Source organism: Amaranthus tricolor, chromosome 6 (assembly GCF_026212465.1).
Source record: "Amaranthus tricolor cultivar Red isolate AtriRed21 chromosome 6, ASM2621246v1, whole genome shotgun sequence".
NCBI classification, from domain to species: Eukaryota; Viridiplantae; Streptophyta; class Magnoliopsida; order Caryophyllales; family Amaranthaceae; genus Amaranthus; species Amaranthus tricolor.
The window spans coordinates 22,300,145-22,316,070 of record NC_080052.1 but is presented as its reverse complement, the minus strand read 5'-3'; the positions used below and the strand labels follow the sequence as shown (position 1 = coordinate 22,316,070).

The 15,926-nt window shown below is 31.3% G+C and overlaps 1 protein-coding gene and 1 long non-coding RNA gene across 2 annotated transcripts; both read left to right on the top strand.

Moving 5' to 3' along the window:
• The first annotated feature begins 19 nt into the window (after window positions 1–19).
• LOC130815007 (uncharacterized) lies at window positions 20–1,906 on the top strand. Its single transcript, XR_009042528.1, has 2 exons — window positions 20–789; window positions 1,488–1,906. It is a non-coding gene; the product is annotated as an uncharacterized LOC130815007 (long non-coding RNA).
• A 1,081-nt stretch (window positions 1,907–2,987) lies between these two features.
• Window positions 2,988–7,864, top strand: LOC130815147 (pectinesterase-like). Its single transcript, XM_057681514.1, has 4 exons — window positions 2,988–3,734; window positions 5,323–5,804; window positions 6,516–6,676; window positions 7,151–7,864. The coding sequence occupies exons 1-4, from the start codon at window positions 3,258–3,260 to the stop codon at window positions 7,849–7,851; spliced, it is 1,821 nt and encodes a 606-aa protein (XP_057537497.1). The 5' UTR covers window positions 2,988–3,257; the 3' UTR covers window positions 7,852–7,864.
• The last annotated feature ends 8,062 nt before the right edge of the window (window positions 7,865–15,926 follow it).

The window sequence follows — 15,926 nt, the reverse complement described above, 5'->3', positions numbered from 1 at the left end:
AAATTAAGTAAGTTGTCATTTTAAAAACAAAATAAGTTAAATCATTTTGATTTAGATTAAGCTATATTAGATAAATTATTGATACGAGTTTATCAAATACTATAAATTTATCATTTTTATAAACTAGAAATTTTTGCTGCATAAAATAATATAAATTGGGTTAAAAATAACTTGGGCTATATATTTAATAAAATTTACTCAACATAGAAAACATTTGTTTTTTTTTTTGAAAATTAGAAAACATGGTTTAATTAATCTGAATATGAAAATTGGACTTTTAAAGAATTTTTTTGGAGCAATTTTTGAAATGACCGAATAATTAAAGAACATTTAGATTCTTCTAGATTAAGAAAAAAGAGATGAATAATGGTTATTATGAGTATTAAATTGCGTACTTTTCAAATGGCATATTTGATTATTTTTAAATAGTTGTAACCTTTAGTTTTTTGTAGTGCTGATGTGCAGTCTGTTAATCTTATTAAGGGGGTGTTGGATGATTTTGCTTCCGTTTCGGGTCTGACTGTAAGCACGGCTAAGAGTGATGTGCTTATTGGGGGTGTCTCAGAGGATCTCAAAGCTCTTATTTTTTCTTCTTTGGGGATGAAGGAAGGGTCTCTCCCCTTTCGCTACCTAGGAGTTCCTATCTCTTCTCGTCGTCTCAAGTTTGTTGATTTCAAAAGCCTTGTTAATAAAATCCTTGTCAGGATCCAGGATCCTTAATTGGACTAGTCGCTCCCTTTCCTATGCTGGGGCCTGGGAGGGTCTAATTGGTGAGTAGTGCGTTTCGAGGTATGGTTTCTTTTTGGGCTCAAATCTTTTAATTGCCGTAGAAATTGATTAGGAAGGTTGAGAGTATGTTTAGATCTTTTGTTTGTTCTGGTAATGTTGGTTCGCGTAAAAATCTTGTCTCTTAACCTAAAATGTGCTTGCCCAAGAGTTGTGGGGGGTTTAATCTTCCTAACATTGTCATTTGGAATGAGGCGGCACTTGTGAAACAAATACGGGCAATTGAAAATAAAAAAGATAGGCTTTGGATTAGATGGATACATGATTATTATGTGAAAGGAAGAAATTTTTTGGAATTAAAGATGCCAGCTACTTGCTCTTGGATGTTGAAGAAAATCATGGAGCTTAGAGTATCTTTAAGTTCCAAGTTAGATAGGGCTAAGATCTTGAGAGATGAGGATTTTAGTATCAAAAAAAGTCTACTTGGCTATCTTGCAACCTCCTGATCCGGTTATTTGGAAATCTTTGGTTTGTTACCTTCTCCTCGTGCAAAATTTTGTTTTTGGATGATTGCTCTTGGGAGGCGTCCTACTTGTGATAGATTGTTCTGGTTAGGTTTTGGTGAAAATCAATTATGTTCCTTATGTGGGTTGATTAATGAGTTTCTGGACCATATTCTTCATACTTGTGATTTTGTGCAGGAGGTGAGGAGTATGTTATTTCGTCCTTTTGATGATATGTTCTTTGGTTACCCTATTCAGGAAGCCATTGTTCAGTTTGCTCATTATGCTAGTCGAAAGAATTGGAAATACCGTCTGTGAAGCTTATGTTGGGTGGAGATGTTGTTCATGATTTGGTCCCAGCGCAACCTTTGTATTTTCATGGAGAGGAGGTCTACAAGCGGTCAGCTTCTGAAAGCTATTTTATTTAAAGTGGCTAGTAGAGCTTCTAGTCCTATAGTTGCATATTTTACTTAGATGATTAGTTTGGCCTTTATTTTTTGGCCATTTGTTGTAAATTTTGGTTGGTTTTTGTTTTGTTTCTTTGTGGCCCCTTCAGATGTTTCTTGGGCCTTTGTAGGGTTGTTGTCCGGTGCCTTCTTTATTTTGAATTTTAATAAAATCTTTTAATTTCAAAAAAAAAAACAAAATAAAATAATAATAATAATAGAAAAAAAAAAGATGAGGTAAGAGAGATAAACCTTCCAGAATAGTAATTTAGTCAACTACTCTTGTAAGAGACTGTCTTTTAAAGAGACGACCTCAAAACAAGAAACTCAAAATTTTATTTTCTTTTTAATTTGTATTAATTGGGCTATTTAGCCCATATATTTAATGTTTCTCTCTAAGAGACCATCTCTGACAGCAATTAATTGATACATATAAACAATTTTACTTAATTAACTAAATAGTTTAACATTTAGAAAAATTAAAAGTATCTGCATTTTTTCCTATTCCTTTCGAACGGGTGAATTCTATCCAGAAATACCATGTGACTATTGAGTCAACATACCTTCCTCCAATACTTTAAGTAAAGTGTTGGAGAATCCTCGCTCCATGCAGTACAAGCAAGCATGTGCACCCGATGAACTCAACCCCGACACATTCTCACTAACTCCTCAAGATATATATCATTAGCTACTTTTGTAAGAGACCATCTTTTAAAGAGACGGCCTTAAAACAAGAAGTTCATATTCTTATTTTCTCTTTAATTTGAATTAATTGGGTTATTTAGTCTATATATCTAATGCTTCTCTCCGAAAAACCGTCTCTCACAATAATTTTTTGATATATCATGCACCCATTGACACAACAATATATGTTCTTCATTGATGATTCAAGGGTCGATATTTTATTTTTTGTGTTTGTTTGTAATCCTAATTTATTTCTTCAAAACTTTCTCAAGCGAAAAACTCGTAATACAATCTCTTAGGCATGCAAAGTCGGTCTTTAGTTTTGCCCTTCATCCTATAATAGAAAGTGTGAATTCATCATAATTTTTGGTTGTAAGTTATGGAAAAGGTTTTTAGCATGTTTTCATTATAATTTCAATTTATGATACTTTCTAAGAATAGATGTATTCTAAGAATAGTGAAGAGGTTGAATTGGCATGACTTGCTAGTAACTTAAACATGACTTAATTCCCCTAATTATTCGGATTGAATATCTATAATCTAATCTAATTTAATCATATAAAAAGAGTGGATAAAATCCACGAAAAATACGGTTTAATAACAAACAAAATTTAAAAACTTCAACAAAACACCTAAAACTTCTCCAATCCAATCTCTATATTCTTCTCCTTGAAACAATTAGAGAACCAGAATCATAAAAAACTAGAAAAAAAATAATAACAAAAAAAATAAAAAGTAAAAATAAAACTACAATTCAAAAGTAGAAATGAATACAAATTGAGAGGAGATAAACAAGAAAATAAAAAAATGATCTGCATTCTCATTTTCCTTTATACCGACTCTAAATTCTTGGAATTAATACTCTGGCATCTGTGATCTTTATTTTCCTTTTAGAGTGATGGCATTTGAAGAATTCGGGCAATTATCAAAACGTAGAAGAGAAGAACGAGCACAAAAGTCCAAAAAGAAAATATTAATAGCCTTGTTATGTACAATTCTTTTTCTTCTTTGCATAGTTGGTGGAGTTTTCTTGTTCTTACATTTTACGAATAAACAACAAAATAAAAACGACAACAATTATAATGGCGGTCCTCCACCGCCATTATTATCTAAAGAAGAAACAACAAAAACTTCGAGTAAGATCATAGAAATGTTATGTGATCCAACAGATTATAAGAAGAAATGTGAAGATACATTAAGCAAAGTTGTTCATGCTAATGCTTCTAACCCTTCTATTGCACCTAGAGCAATTATTAAGGCTGCTATCTCTGCGGCTGCTCATGAGGTTGTTATGGCTATTCGAAAAACTAACAAATTTAAGTTTGATAAGCCTCAGGATAAGGCTGCTTATCAAGTTTGTAAGAAAGTATTTCAGGTATGATTGAATTATATGTTGTTTGCGACAATTTATGAGACAATAACCTTTTGTCGCCTATTTTTTTAATTTTGTAATACACGTTAATATTGAGTTGAAGACTAAGACCAAATACCTATTTTACAAATTGTTTGCAAAATATTCATAAAATGTTGCATATATAAATGGGACAAAAAAGGTAAAAATGAAAACGAAATGGATAAGGAATATATTAAATATATACATACACTTATTTAAGTTACTATAATTGAAATGGTGACTTTGTTATATTAGAGAATGTTGGTGCAAGTCTCAAATCTCTTTGTGTGGGAGATGATTTTGATCATCTTTTAGCTCATTTTATCTCTTGCATTTTGAATGAGGATGATGTGTGTGCGATGGGACATGAAAGTTTGAGGTTTGGATAACCACATGAGGTCGTTATTGTGATGCATGTAGGGTGCCTTTATAAGGCAAGGGGTGCCTTGAACGAGGCACAACACATGAAGAAAATAGTATAGAGCATTGAGTTGGTGCTCAATCGAACACATATTGTGCTCGTCCGAGCACCTTTGTATATGGGTCATTTCGACTTATGTATTTCAAGATATTTTGGAGGCAAGCTTAATTTAAGGTTATTCTACTGGTTTGGGGCAATGTAAGGGCCCTAAATCAAATGGCATGTGCGGAGGCTAATACATAGAGAGCAGCTAGGGTTGTGTGCCAAATGAGTTTCTTTTTTGTATTAGCGTGTGTTTCCATTTAAGGTAGAAATTAAACTTTATGCTTGAATGGTTGTTCTTAAGGCTTGGGAGGGTTGTTTCAATAATGTAATGTTAATTAGCTAATGAGATACACTCTTGAATTAGGGGAAGGTATCTCAGATTTCTTATTAATCATCTTTGTGTTCTTGTTCTAGACTTGTCGCTCCATTATTTATGCTATGTTTTTCTCTAATGTTTTTAATCTTCTTTTTCATCATAGAGCTAGAGTCCTCACCTTTTATTTCAGAGAAAATAGACAATACATCAAATTATTTGATATTTTGTTAACTAATTTTGTTTTTAAATACATATTCCTCCTAGGATATAATGTCAATGTGGTGCTTGAGTTATTGTTATTATTCTATAAACGTGATTTACCAAATTCTACATGTATGTAAAAGATCACAATTTTCATGCAAATTGCCAGGATAATTTAATGTTAAACAAAGAATTATAGCCTTAAAGTTTAGCACTTTTGCGAATTATAGTGAATTACAACCACCAAAGTATTAAAGTTTATAGGTTCAGGCTAAAAACACATCAACTCCAACCACTTAATCTAAAATTTCGACCATCAAAATGGTCAGAATTTTGTGTTTTGGCCTGAAACTGTAAACATTGTTATTTTAGTGACTGTAATTCGCAAAAAATAAATATTAAGGTTGTAATTCGCAAAAATACTAAACTTTAAAATTATAATTTGCATTATTTCATAATTTATAGACATAACGTTTATTATTAGTTTAGTCGGTACTCTTACATAAAGAAAATTTTTTGTTAGCTAATTTTTGACAAAAAAAATTAAAATTATTTTTTGACAAAGTTTCCTTATTTGATAAACGCAGGATTCAATAGACGAACTAGCGCAATCAATGGACCACGCGGGAAAAGAATCAAAAAACTACCATAATAAGATAAATGACCTAAAAACATGGTTAAGTGCAGTTTATTCATACCAAGAAACATGTATTGATGCATTTGATAAAGGAGAAATGAAGAACCAAATTAAGATTGCAGTAAATTCTTCAAAACAATTTATTAGCAATTCCCTTGCACTTGTATCCCAAATCTCTTCCATTCTTGACAATTTTAATGCGGCTGAAGCTGCTTTAACGCCTACAAAGCGTCACCTTGCGGCTCGTACTGCTTCGTCATCGCCTGTCGATACGCTAGGGTTTCCTCCGTGGGTGGGTCGTCAACAACGCATGCTTGTTGTAAAATCAACCGCTCAATTGGTGCCTGATCTTGTTGTGGCTAAAGATGGCACGGGAAATTTTACGAGTATTAATGATTGTTTGAGATCTTTACCGGAGAATCGTACCAAAAGGTAGATATATTCTCTCAAACACTCAAATAAGAGAGTCTTAAAAGTGTTTATTTATTGCCCACATCGAAAAAAGAAAATAAATTTGAAATAACTCTTATTATTATTGATTGGTTTTTGTAGACCTTGTTTAATTCATTATAAAAAAATAAATAATTAGTAAAATAAAAGTTTCAATCAATAAAATTAGTTTTAGGCCCTATTTAGTTCACCTTAATTAAATAATTATTTCTAATTTACAAAAATTAGTTACAGTCAATAAAAATTAGTCGCCATCAGTTTTAATCGATAAAATTCAGTTATAATTTATAACTAAAAATCAGTTATCAATTAGTTACAATTTATTAAATTCAGTAAAAATCAATTTTAATCAGTAAAATCAGTTTAATCACCAAAAATCAGATGAAATAAATAAGGCTTAATCAATTATAATTTATAACTAATTAGTTCAAATCAGTAAAAATCATTCAAATAAGTAAAAATCAATTGAACTAAGGGTTACCTCTTTTCATTCTTCTTAGAGTATTTTCTAAATTTTATCATACTCCGACTGAAATAAAACTCAATTCTTAACAAAATAAAAATATGTTTTAGTTTTTACATTTGAACAAACTTCTATATAAGTTTAGGCTTATTTTTCATTCTAATAACCCAAAAGTGAAAAAATAAATTTATATATGCTGATAATAGAATCATATTGTATGATGTAACCAGAATCAATATTTTTGTCAAAGAAGGAATTTACAATGAGTATGTGACTGTGACTAAGAAAATGGTGAATATAACCATGTATGGAGATGGATCACTAAAGACCGTGATTTCCGGCAACAAAAACTTTGTAGATGGAGTTCGAACTTTTGAAACTGCCACTTTTGGTACGTATAATTTATATAGAAATTGCCATAATTATATAGTGATTGGTTTTTAAGTTAATTATTGTAAATTTTATCCTCTTTATTCATTAAAATTGTTTTTATTTGTTATTTTGAGTTGTTCTATTTGTCGTTTTTATTAATAATTTTTTATTTATATTACAAATTTTAGATATAATTAATCATATTCATCCTTGTTTTAATATCTAAATAATGCTTTTAGTTTCCACATATTTTTCACTAATTTCATTTTAACAATTTTATAAATCTCATGATCTTCATATGCTTTCTACTAACTTTATTAAAACATTTTTTAATAGTTATATTCCTCCATAAATTTATTATTAATTAAAAAATATATTTGTCATCTAAAAGATTTTATTTTTTTTAATTGTTAAGAACATTTCTTGTGGGAACATTTCAGTATTATATTTTTTATATATACACATTGATTACATGATGGTGGTGATTCATCAGCTGTGCTGGGAGAAGGATTCATGGGAATCGCATTAGGATTTAGGAACACAGCAGGACCAGAAAAACACCAAGCAGTAGCCCTTCGAGTACAAGCAGATAAATCAATCTTCTTAAACTGTCGTATGGAAGGATACCAAGATACCCTTTACGCACAAGCACATAGACAATTCTATCGAAGTTGTTACATCACTGGTACAATAGACTTTATCTTTGGAGACGCAGCAGCGATATTCCAAAATTGTTTACTTATCGTAAGGAAACCGATGGCAAATCAACAGAACATAGTAACAGCCCAAGGTCGAGGCGACAAATACGAAACTACAGGGATTGTACTGCATAATTGTCGAATTTTTCCTGATAAAGAACTTGAACCGGTTAAGCAAAAGTTCAAAACATACCTAGGAAGACCTTGGAAGGAATATTCGAGAACGATTGTTATGGAAAGTATGATCGGAGATTTTGTTGCGCCTGAGGGATGGATGCCATGGCAAGGGAGTTTCGCTCTTAAGACATTGTATTATGCTGAATTTAACAATCATGGTCCTGGAGCAGATACCTTTAAACGAGTTAAATGGGTTGGTTATAAGAGTTCGATTAGTAGGCAAGAAGCACAAACTTATACGGTCACACCATTCTTACAGGGTACTAATTGGATTCCGCAAAATCAGAATGTGCATGTTCATTTTGGGTTGTACAATTGAAAAACTCGATCGCATTTGTGTACATCGCTTTTCATTTCATTCAATAGTTATTACTCGTTTATTTCACTCATTTTGTGTTATTTTGGATTTTGAACGTGTTAGACTATATAACATATGTTGGGGCTTTAATCATCTCAACCATTATCTTAAGTTTTTGGTTGAGTTGGTTCTTTAACATAGTATTAGAAGCCAGCGTGACAATAAGAGGTCACAAGTTCGAATCTTAACCGCCCCTCATTTAAAGTGAAATATTTAGCGTCAGGTGTGAGTGGGCTTTTGCTGCATCACATTTTCAATCTTAAAACCTCAACCATCAGCTTAAGTTTTTTATTGAGTTGGTTCTTTGACACAATGTGAAAGCCTTTTCACCTTAATGATTCACTTTAGATCATTTTAAATTAGATATAAGAAGTTTTTAATTTAAATGATGCAAAATAAATGAGACCTAACTTTTAGACATTTTTTCCCGCTTTAGTTTTGTTTTTAAATAGTGTTGATTTAGATGATTAAATTTCTTTCACTTTCTAACATTATGACTTGCATTATGTCAAATAATACTTTTCTCAAACAATTTATCAGTTATGTATGAGTGTTTAGAGGACGCTCTCGGTAATCAAATAATTAAGTTAAATGTAATTGCCAAAAAAAATACAGTTAAAAAGTCAAAGTTAAAGAGACCGGCAACTAACTAAATTGTCAGAATATAATTCAATATACTAGTCTTATTTACATTTTGTTATTATTTATCTATCATTTTTAATTTATATCTTATTCTTAATTTGTAAGTTAAAATATAGTCAATTAAAATCTTTTTTAATTCGTCTCAATTCAACGATTATTAATTTTCAACTTTATAATTTATAATTATGCACGATTAGAGATATTAAGGGTTAAAATATTTTCTAATAAGTGTGAAAAAAAGTAAATGAAACTAGTAGGTTGAATAGTAGGGAGTATTAGATTAAACTGAATCAAGTTAAACTTAATCTAAAATAAGTGTGAAAGAAAAGGTCTTAATCAATGTCTCTCACCATCGTTTTGTAAAAATGATCAATGCGCTGAAAATAAACTTAATTATTGTTTATTTTTAAATAAATTCACCTATTTGATATAATTCCTGAAAATAACTCAACTATTTGTTTATTCCTAATTCTTAACTTACAAAGAATTTTCGAAGATTGTTATAAATAATAGGTTGATTTATTTTTAGCAAATATACTTAATAGGTGGGTTTATATAAATATAAGGAAAAATTATTGTGAATAATCCAACCTATTTTCAATTACTTGTCAATAACCCCACCTTTTGAAATTTTTTTAAAAATCCAACATTTGCTTTCAGTTTGTTGCCAATGAACCCTTTAGAAAATGACCTGCTATATCATCTTCTCCTTCATAATCCAACCTATTTTCCATTATCTGCCAATAATCTCACCTTTTAAATATTTTTAATAATCCAACCTTTATTTTCCTTTTGTTGCCAATGGACCCTTCAAAAAGCTAAATACTCAATTTCTCTTTGTCGCTAGTTTATAACAATCCAACATATTTCATCCATACATGTTAAGTCTCTTTTAATTTCTTTAACCCATTTTCTCTTCAATTATTATCAATCCACAATTTTCAAAATATTCAATTTCTCTTTGTCATTGATTTGAAGGGGTATTTTACTTTGAAGGGAAGTAAAAAACTTACGACTATTATTAATTTTTTATGATTATATTGATTATAAAATATTAAAGTGTAAATTTCAACTTGATAAAGATAATATATAACGGGTCGGTGGGTACTCGACTCAATGTATTTTGTGGCCCATGATCCAAACCAATTAAGGCGGGTCGGGTACCCGACCCATATTATATTATCTTTTTTAAAAAATTGACCGCCTATTTAGAATGTGGGTCAGCGTGTCAGTTCAAATGGGTCGGCGAGTCAGGTCAAGCGAATCGGATTCTTAACACCCCTAGTTGATGGGATATGTATGTAAAGACAATTCTTACTTATGCAATGATCAACTTCATAAGCTTGGGAAATAATAGCAATTTCATTTAGCTTCTTGAAGAGTCAATTGGCAAGAAACAGAAGCAAATGTTGGATTATTGAACAAAATATTAAAGGTGAGATTATTGGCAGGTAATGAAAACTAAATTGAATTATTATAAGAATGAAAAAGATAAAAGATAACCTAATATATAGCAGGTCATTTATTTAAAGGATCTATTGGCAATAAATTGAAAGCAAAGGTTGGATTATTAAAAAATTTTCAAAAGATGGAATTATTGACAGATAATGCAAAATAGGTTGAATTATTCACAACAATTTTTCCTAAAAATAAATAATAAGTGGGTTTATTTTCAGCAAATAAAATATACGTTGGTTTATTATTAGCAATTTACCCTATTTTATATCATATACTAATACTATCTCTCCTTCCAACACTTTTCATTTACACTATATTTAGATGACAAATTTGAAGAGAAAAAAAAAAGGAAAGGAAGGGGAAGAGAAGGAAGAAAAAGAAAAAAAAAAAGGTAACGAGAGAGAATGCATCTTATTTGTTTAAAAAGAAAGAAAAAAAAAAGAAGAAAAATGAGTATTTGCACGCATGAAAATTGATAAGTTTATTTTGGGATCATATTTTATCTTACAAGGAATACTTGTATTTTGTTGAAAACAATGTTTTTTTTTAGGATTTGTTTTATGTTTATGGAGAATAGGAGTATTAATTCAAGACTTTGGGAACTTTGAAACATTTATTTCTTGTAAGGACATTCAAACACTTATATTTTGCAAGATTATGTTGAATTTGATTGAAAATGTATTTGAATGGACTTGAATGCACACTTTTATACTGTGTAATTATAACTTGTAAATACTAATATATTATTAACATAATGTCATGTTACTTAATGACTTATTTAAGAATTTTTAAAAATTAAATATTTAACTCATAATTATATGGCTAAGTGACATAGCAATCTCCCTTTTTAAACACACAACTATGTCACTAAGCATAATATTTTAATCGTATTTTCTAAAACTAGTTCTATTTGGGCAATAGTAGAAAATCAACGTAAAGCTGATATTATTTTGTTAGTCTAACAATTTTATTAGAATGAATTCATAAGTCAGTTGTAATAAAAATTAAATCCTAACATTATTATTTAGTAAATTATAATGTAAAATATTGTTAGAGCAAATGCTCTTCCAATGAAGATTTTAACTACAAAAAATAAGAAATATTGTAAAATGTAAAGAAATAATCAAACATACCAGCAATTAGAAGGTGGGAAAATTCTGATATCAAATTGATATTAGAGTATAAAACCCACCAATAAATAAAGACAATTTATTGATTAGTGTTCTTAATTACATACACTAATTCAACTGTAACAATGGAGAATGAAAAACTACAGAGTTTACAAAAAAGAATTGAAAACCCCTAATTCAGTCTTATGGAGCCTTATTTGTGGCTCCCTCTCTATCTAAAACAATTCTCTCTAACTTAAGGATTACAAGAGTATACAATGTGTTTCTCTCACTAAGATTACAATGTAACATCCACTCCCTTAATGTTGATTAAGAGTGTATTTATACCAAACAATTAGAGGAAAAAGTCTCCAAAGAAACCATGAAGCAGTCGCTTTATAAAACAGAATGTCGTGAAGCAACTACAAGCCGCTCAATTAGGTTGAGCCATTCGGCTCGTGTGGGTCGAGTGAGCTACTGCAGGTCAAGCCAAAAGTCGAGAAGAGAGGCAGCAACATTTTGATCTAGTACTTTTTGGGTACCTATATATGCAGCAAAAATCAACCACTTATACCAAGCACAAACACTCCACAATGTCAAGCTACACACATGAGATTAAGAGTCAAACAAAACAAATACACTTGAAATATTTTCCAAAAATGATCCCAAAACAAAATCATTTCAATTTTATATCAAAAGAGAAAATAATTTCTTGAGTTATCATTCACGTAAGAGAACACTACTTCAAAAAGTGGTTTAACTTTGTAGCTTTGGGTACCAATACATTTTTTTTTGATAGGGAAAACGATCGTTTTAGATGATGATTTTGTAATACTCCCTCCTATTCAGCTAAAGAGTTTTATTTAACTTTTTACAGATATTAAGATGGGTCAAAATGGGATCCTAAGGGTAAGAGAGAGAGTGATATTATGAGTTTTTAATGAATTAATTAAGGGATTAATGATTCCCTTTAAATTTGAAAATACTCTTGTGCTTTTACAAATGGTGAATATTTTTCACCTTCAAAAGTCTTAAATTTTTTTCATAACCAAAAATTACATAGTTCGGGTTCATAACCGAAAATACATACGTCCTACAAATACATTACATACTTAGTCCCACTAATAAAGAAAATTACATAGTTTGACTACTTAATCTCGGATAGCCTTCTCAATTCTTCAACAGATTCGGTGTAGTTGCAGTCTAATTTGTTGATCATGTGGGTGCGGATTTTTTTCCGATCATTGACTTCAGATTTTTCATATTACCAAAAAAATCGATCCATTAATATTTTCATAAATTGCCACGGAATTGTAAACAACCAAATTTTCATTTTGTAAAAAAATCATCACAGTACCATCCCATTTTGTTTCAAAAAACCAAAAATAAAAGTTTAAAATACACAATAGGCGCCAAAAACTGAAAGTGCACCATAAACAGAAATCAGAATACACAAACAGGGCCAAGAATGAAATTAAAAACCAAACAGAAACCAAAATACACAACAGGGACCAAAAACTAAAAAAGTGCACCATAAACAAAAATCAAAATACACAAACAGGGCGCCAAGAATGAAATTAGAAACCAAACAGAAACCAAAATACACAACAGGTGCCAAAAACTGAAAGTGCACCATAAATAGAAATCAAAATACACAAACAGACGCCAAAAATAAAAGTGCAACATAAATAGAAAATCAACTTAAACAAATCAGAAACCAAATTCATCAATTGTTGGCGCCACTAATGAAAATGTAAATCAGAAACCAAGTGCATTAAATACCAAAGTCATCCACCTCATTAATTACACATCCAACTTAAAATGGCTCCCTCTAAGAATCTTTCCACCCAACAAAAAACTCAACTAATGCAAAAACTATTGTGCAAATTAAACAAAAAGGGAAAACCGATGCAAGGTACAATTAATACACTTGCAACAGAGTATGAAGTGTTTAGGAAAACAATCACGAGATTATGGAAAGAAGTTCAAAAGCAACGGGAAAATAACAACACAGCCATCAACCTCAACAACAAGAGGGTTGGGAGACAAGCACCCAACAAGATTCAATTTGATGAGGAAAAATTCAAGTCCATCAAATTTGAACTAAAAGGCACTCAATATTCAGTTGCAAAGCAAATGGAGGTATCACCGTCTACGGTTTGTAGGTGGAAGAAGGACAAAGTAGTTAGAAAGCACACAAATGCAATCAAACCCACACTGAATGATCACAACAAACTACACAGGTTAAGTTTTGCATTATCTAAGTTGTAGTATGATGAATAAAATGATTATTTCAAGTTTAAGCCACATATTAACATTGTTCATATTGATGAAAAGTATTTCTATCTAACCCGGGAATCACAGACTTACTACCTAGCACCGGGTGAAGTAGAACCACATAGGGAATGTTTGTCCAAAAGATTCATCCCAAAAATAATGTTCATGTGTGCTATTGCAAATCAATTTTTTTTAAAATAATGGTGATGTGTTTTTTGATGGTAAGATAAGGATATGGCCTTTTATTACTCAAAAGTTTGCCAAAAGGAGCTCAAAAAACAGAAAGAGGGGGGAATTGAAGACTAAGCCAATACAATCAATAACCAAGGAGCATATGAGATCAATGCTCATAACTAATGTCCTACCCACCATTAGAGCTAAGTGGCCACACGGAATGTCAAAGCACATTTTCATTCAACAGGGTAATGCAAAGCCACACATAGCACACAATGACAGAGAGTTTATAGAGGAAGCAATGAAATATGATTTTTTATACAACTTGTACAACAACCACCAAATTCTCTTGACATGAATGTACTAGACCTAGGTTTTTTTAAATCAATTCAGGCTTTGCAATATCAGAAAGCAGTCTATAATGTAGCACAATTACTAAGGGCTGTGAGTAATGCATTTGACAATTTACGTTCTCAATGTTTAAGATTTGTGTTCATAACATTTCAAGCATGCATGATTGAGGTCATGAAAAGGCAAGGAGGTATTGACTATCATATCCCACATATGAACAAAACCAAAGCAGCTAGGGAAGGGACTTTGCCTGACTATCTAAGTGTGGACAAACAGTTAGTTGGTGATTCTCTTCAACATTTATTCACAAAAATCAGTTCAGAGACAATGAATCAATTGGTGGAAATGATAGGGTATGCAGGGGTATTGAAGAAAGTCAAGTTAATGTCACTGACAACATAACCACCACAACAAGCCAGATGAATGAACAATAAATCCAACAGTAAGAATGAGCCACAACAGCAAGTAAAACAGTAGATACGAAGTTTTTTGAGAGCAACAGCGATGAACAAAACAACCACAATGAACATCATTTTGGGAAGAACAGGACCAGATGAAGTATAATAGCAACAACGAACACCAACATAGCAAGTTTCAACATGAACAGCAAGCAACATAGCAAAACAGCAACACACAAAAGGAAACCACTTACCATGTCAACACAAAAAATCATGCATGTTTTGGACAATTTTTGAGATCTTGAAAATGGGATGTTTCAGATCTAAACAAGTATAAAAATTTTGATGTTGTTTAAAATGAAACATTTGTACTCATGCTTACAAGAATGAAAAAAAAGTGGTTGTTTTTACCAAACTCTTAGAAATTTGTCATTTTTTGTGAAATTATTGAGCAAAAATCGAACATCTAAGAGCTTGAAGTCTTAGAAAACCATCCAAACCCCTTTTTTTGTTTGTTTTTTAGTGGAAAAAAATGCTCTCACTTAAAGATCATTGAGCATGTGAAAATCATGCATCGAAAAAACCCTAAAACGAAAAATCATCACCAGTCGAAACGCAACCACAAGAACAGAAACATACTTGAAAATGGGCCAAGTTTGTCAAGCCAATCTTCATCCTCACAATCAGTGTTAGAAAAATAAGCGTCAATAGAAGAATATTCACGATCAGGCCATAGATCAACCTCAGGCGTGTAAATGGGTTCACCCTTGGAATCTAGTTCTCCACCCCACTTTGGATCCATTTCAACTGAAGAGCATTCATCATCATAGAAGTCAAAAAACTCATCATCATAATACTTAGGGTTTGCTAGAGGCGATTTGGGGATTTTGAGAGGGGACACATTAGGCGAGTTAGGGTTCTTCAGAGGTGAGGTAATGGACGATTTAGGGTTTTCCATGAAGATAGAGCAAGGTAAAACAAAGAAAAATGCAACAGAGAGAAGAAGGAGAAGAACAAGAAACCAGAAGAACACATACAAGGAAATCAGAGACCCAGATCTAGGGTTCTAAGGATTAGTTAACAATGGAGGAAACCAGTGGAGACAGAAGAACACGAAGAAGAAAATGGGAGAGGGTGGGCTGGGGTGGGTAGGATTAGGGTTTAAATTGGAAGGAAGGATTGAGTAGTGTATAGATTAGGTTGGTTTAATTGATTATTTAGGATAAAAGAGAGGAAATTAGTTGAGTTTAATGAGGGTATAAATGTAAATATGTTAAGTCAAATAAGGGCAGAAGGGTAAAAATTACATACTACAAATAGAAATGGGACATTTAGGGTGACTTGACCCTAAATAGAAATAGGACACATAAGCTGAATAGGAGAAAGTAATATACTTTTTTTTCTTAATTTTTAAAATAATGTTGCCTAAAAGCTAATTGCCATAAAAAAAAAGCGATTTAATTTGATGCTCACATAAAACCACTTTCTTAATTGGTAGTTTGGTCTAAAAAAAGTTAAAAAAAAAAAGTTTTCTCTTAGCCATCCCACGTGAACCGTATTATGGAAAATATGTTTCTCATAGGCATAGAATAGAAAATAATTCCCAAACTGCAATATCGAGGGAAAA

Coding starts and splice junctions, on each gene's coding strand:
- LOC130815147 (XM_057681514.1), top strand. CDS start 3,258: ATGGCATTTGAAGAATTCGGGCAATTATCAAAACGTAGAAGAGAAGAA. Junction 5,805..6,515: donor CCGGAGAATCGTACCAAAAG/GTAGATATATTC, acceptor TGATGTAACCAG/AATCAATATTTTTGTCAAAG. Junction 6,677..7,150: donor TTTTGAAACTGCCACTTTTG/GTACGTATAATT, acceptor GTGATTCATCAG/CTGTGCTGGGAGAAGGATTC.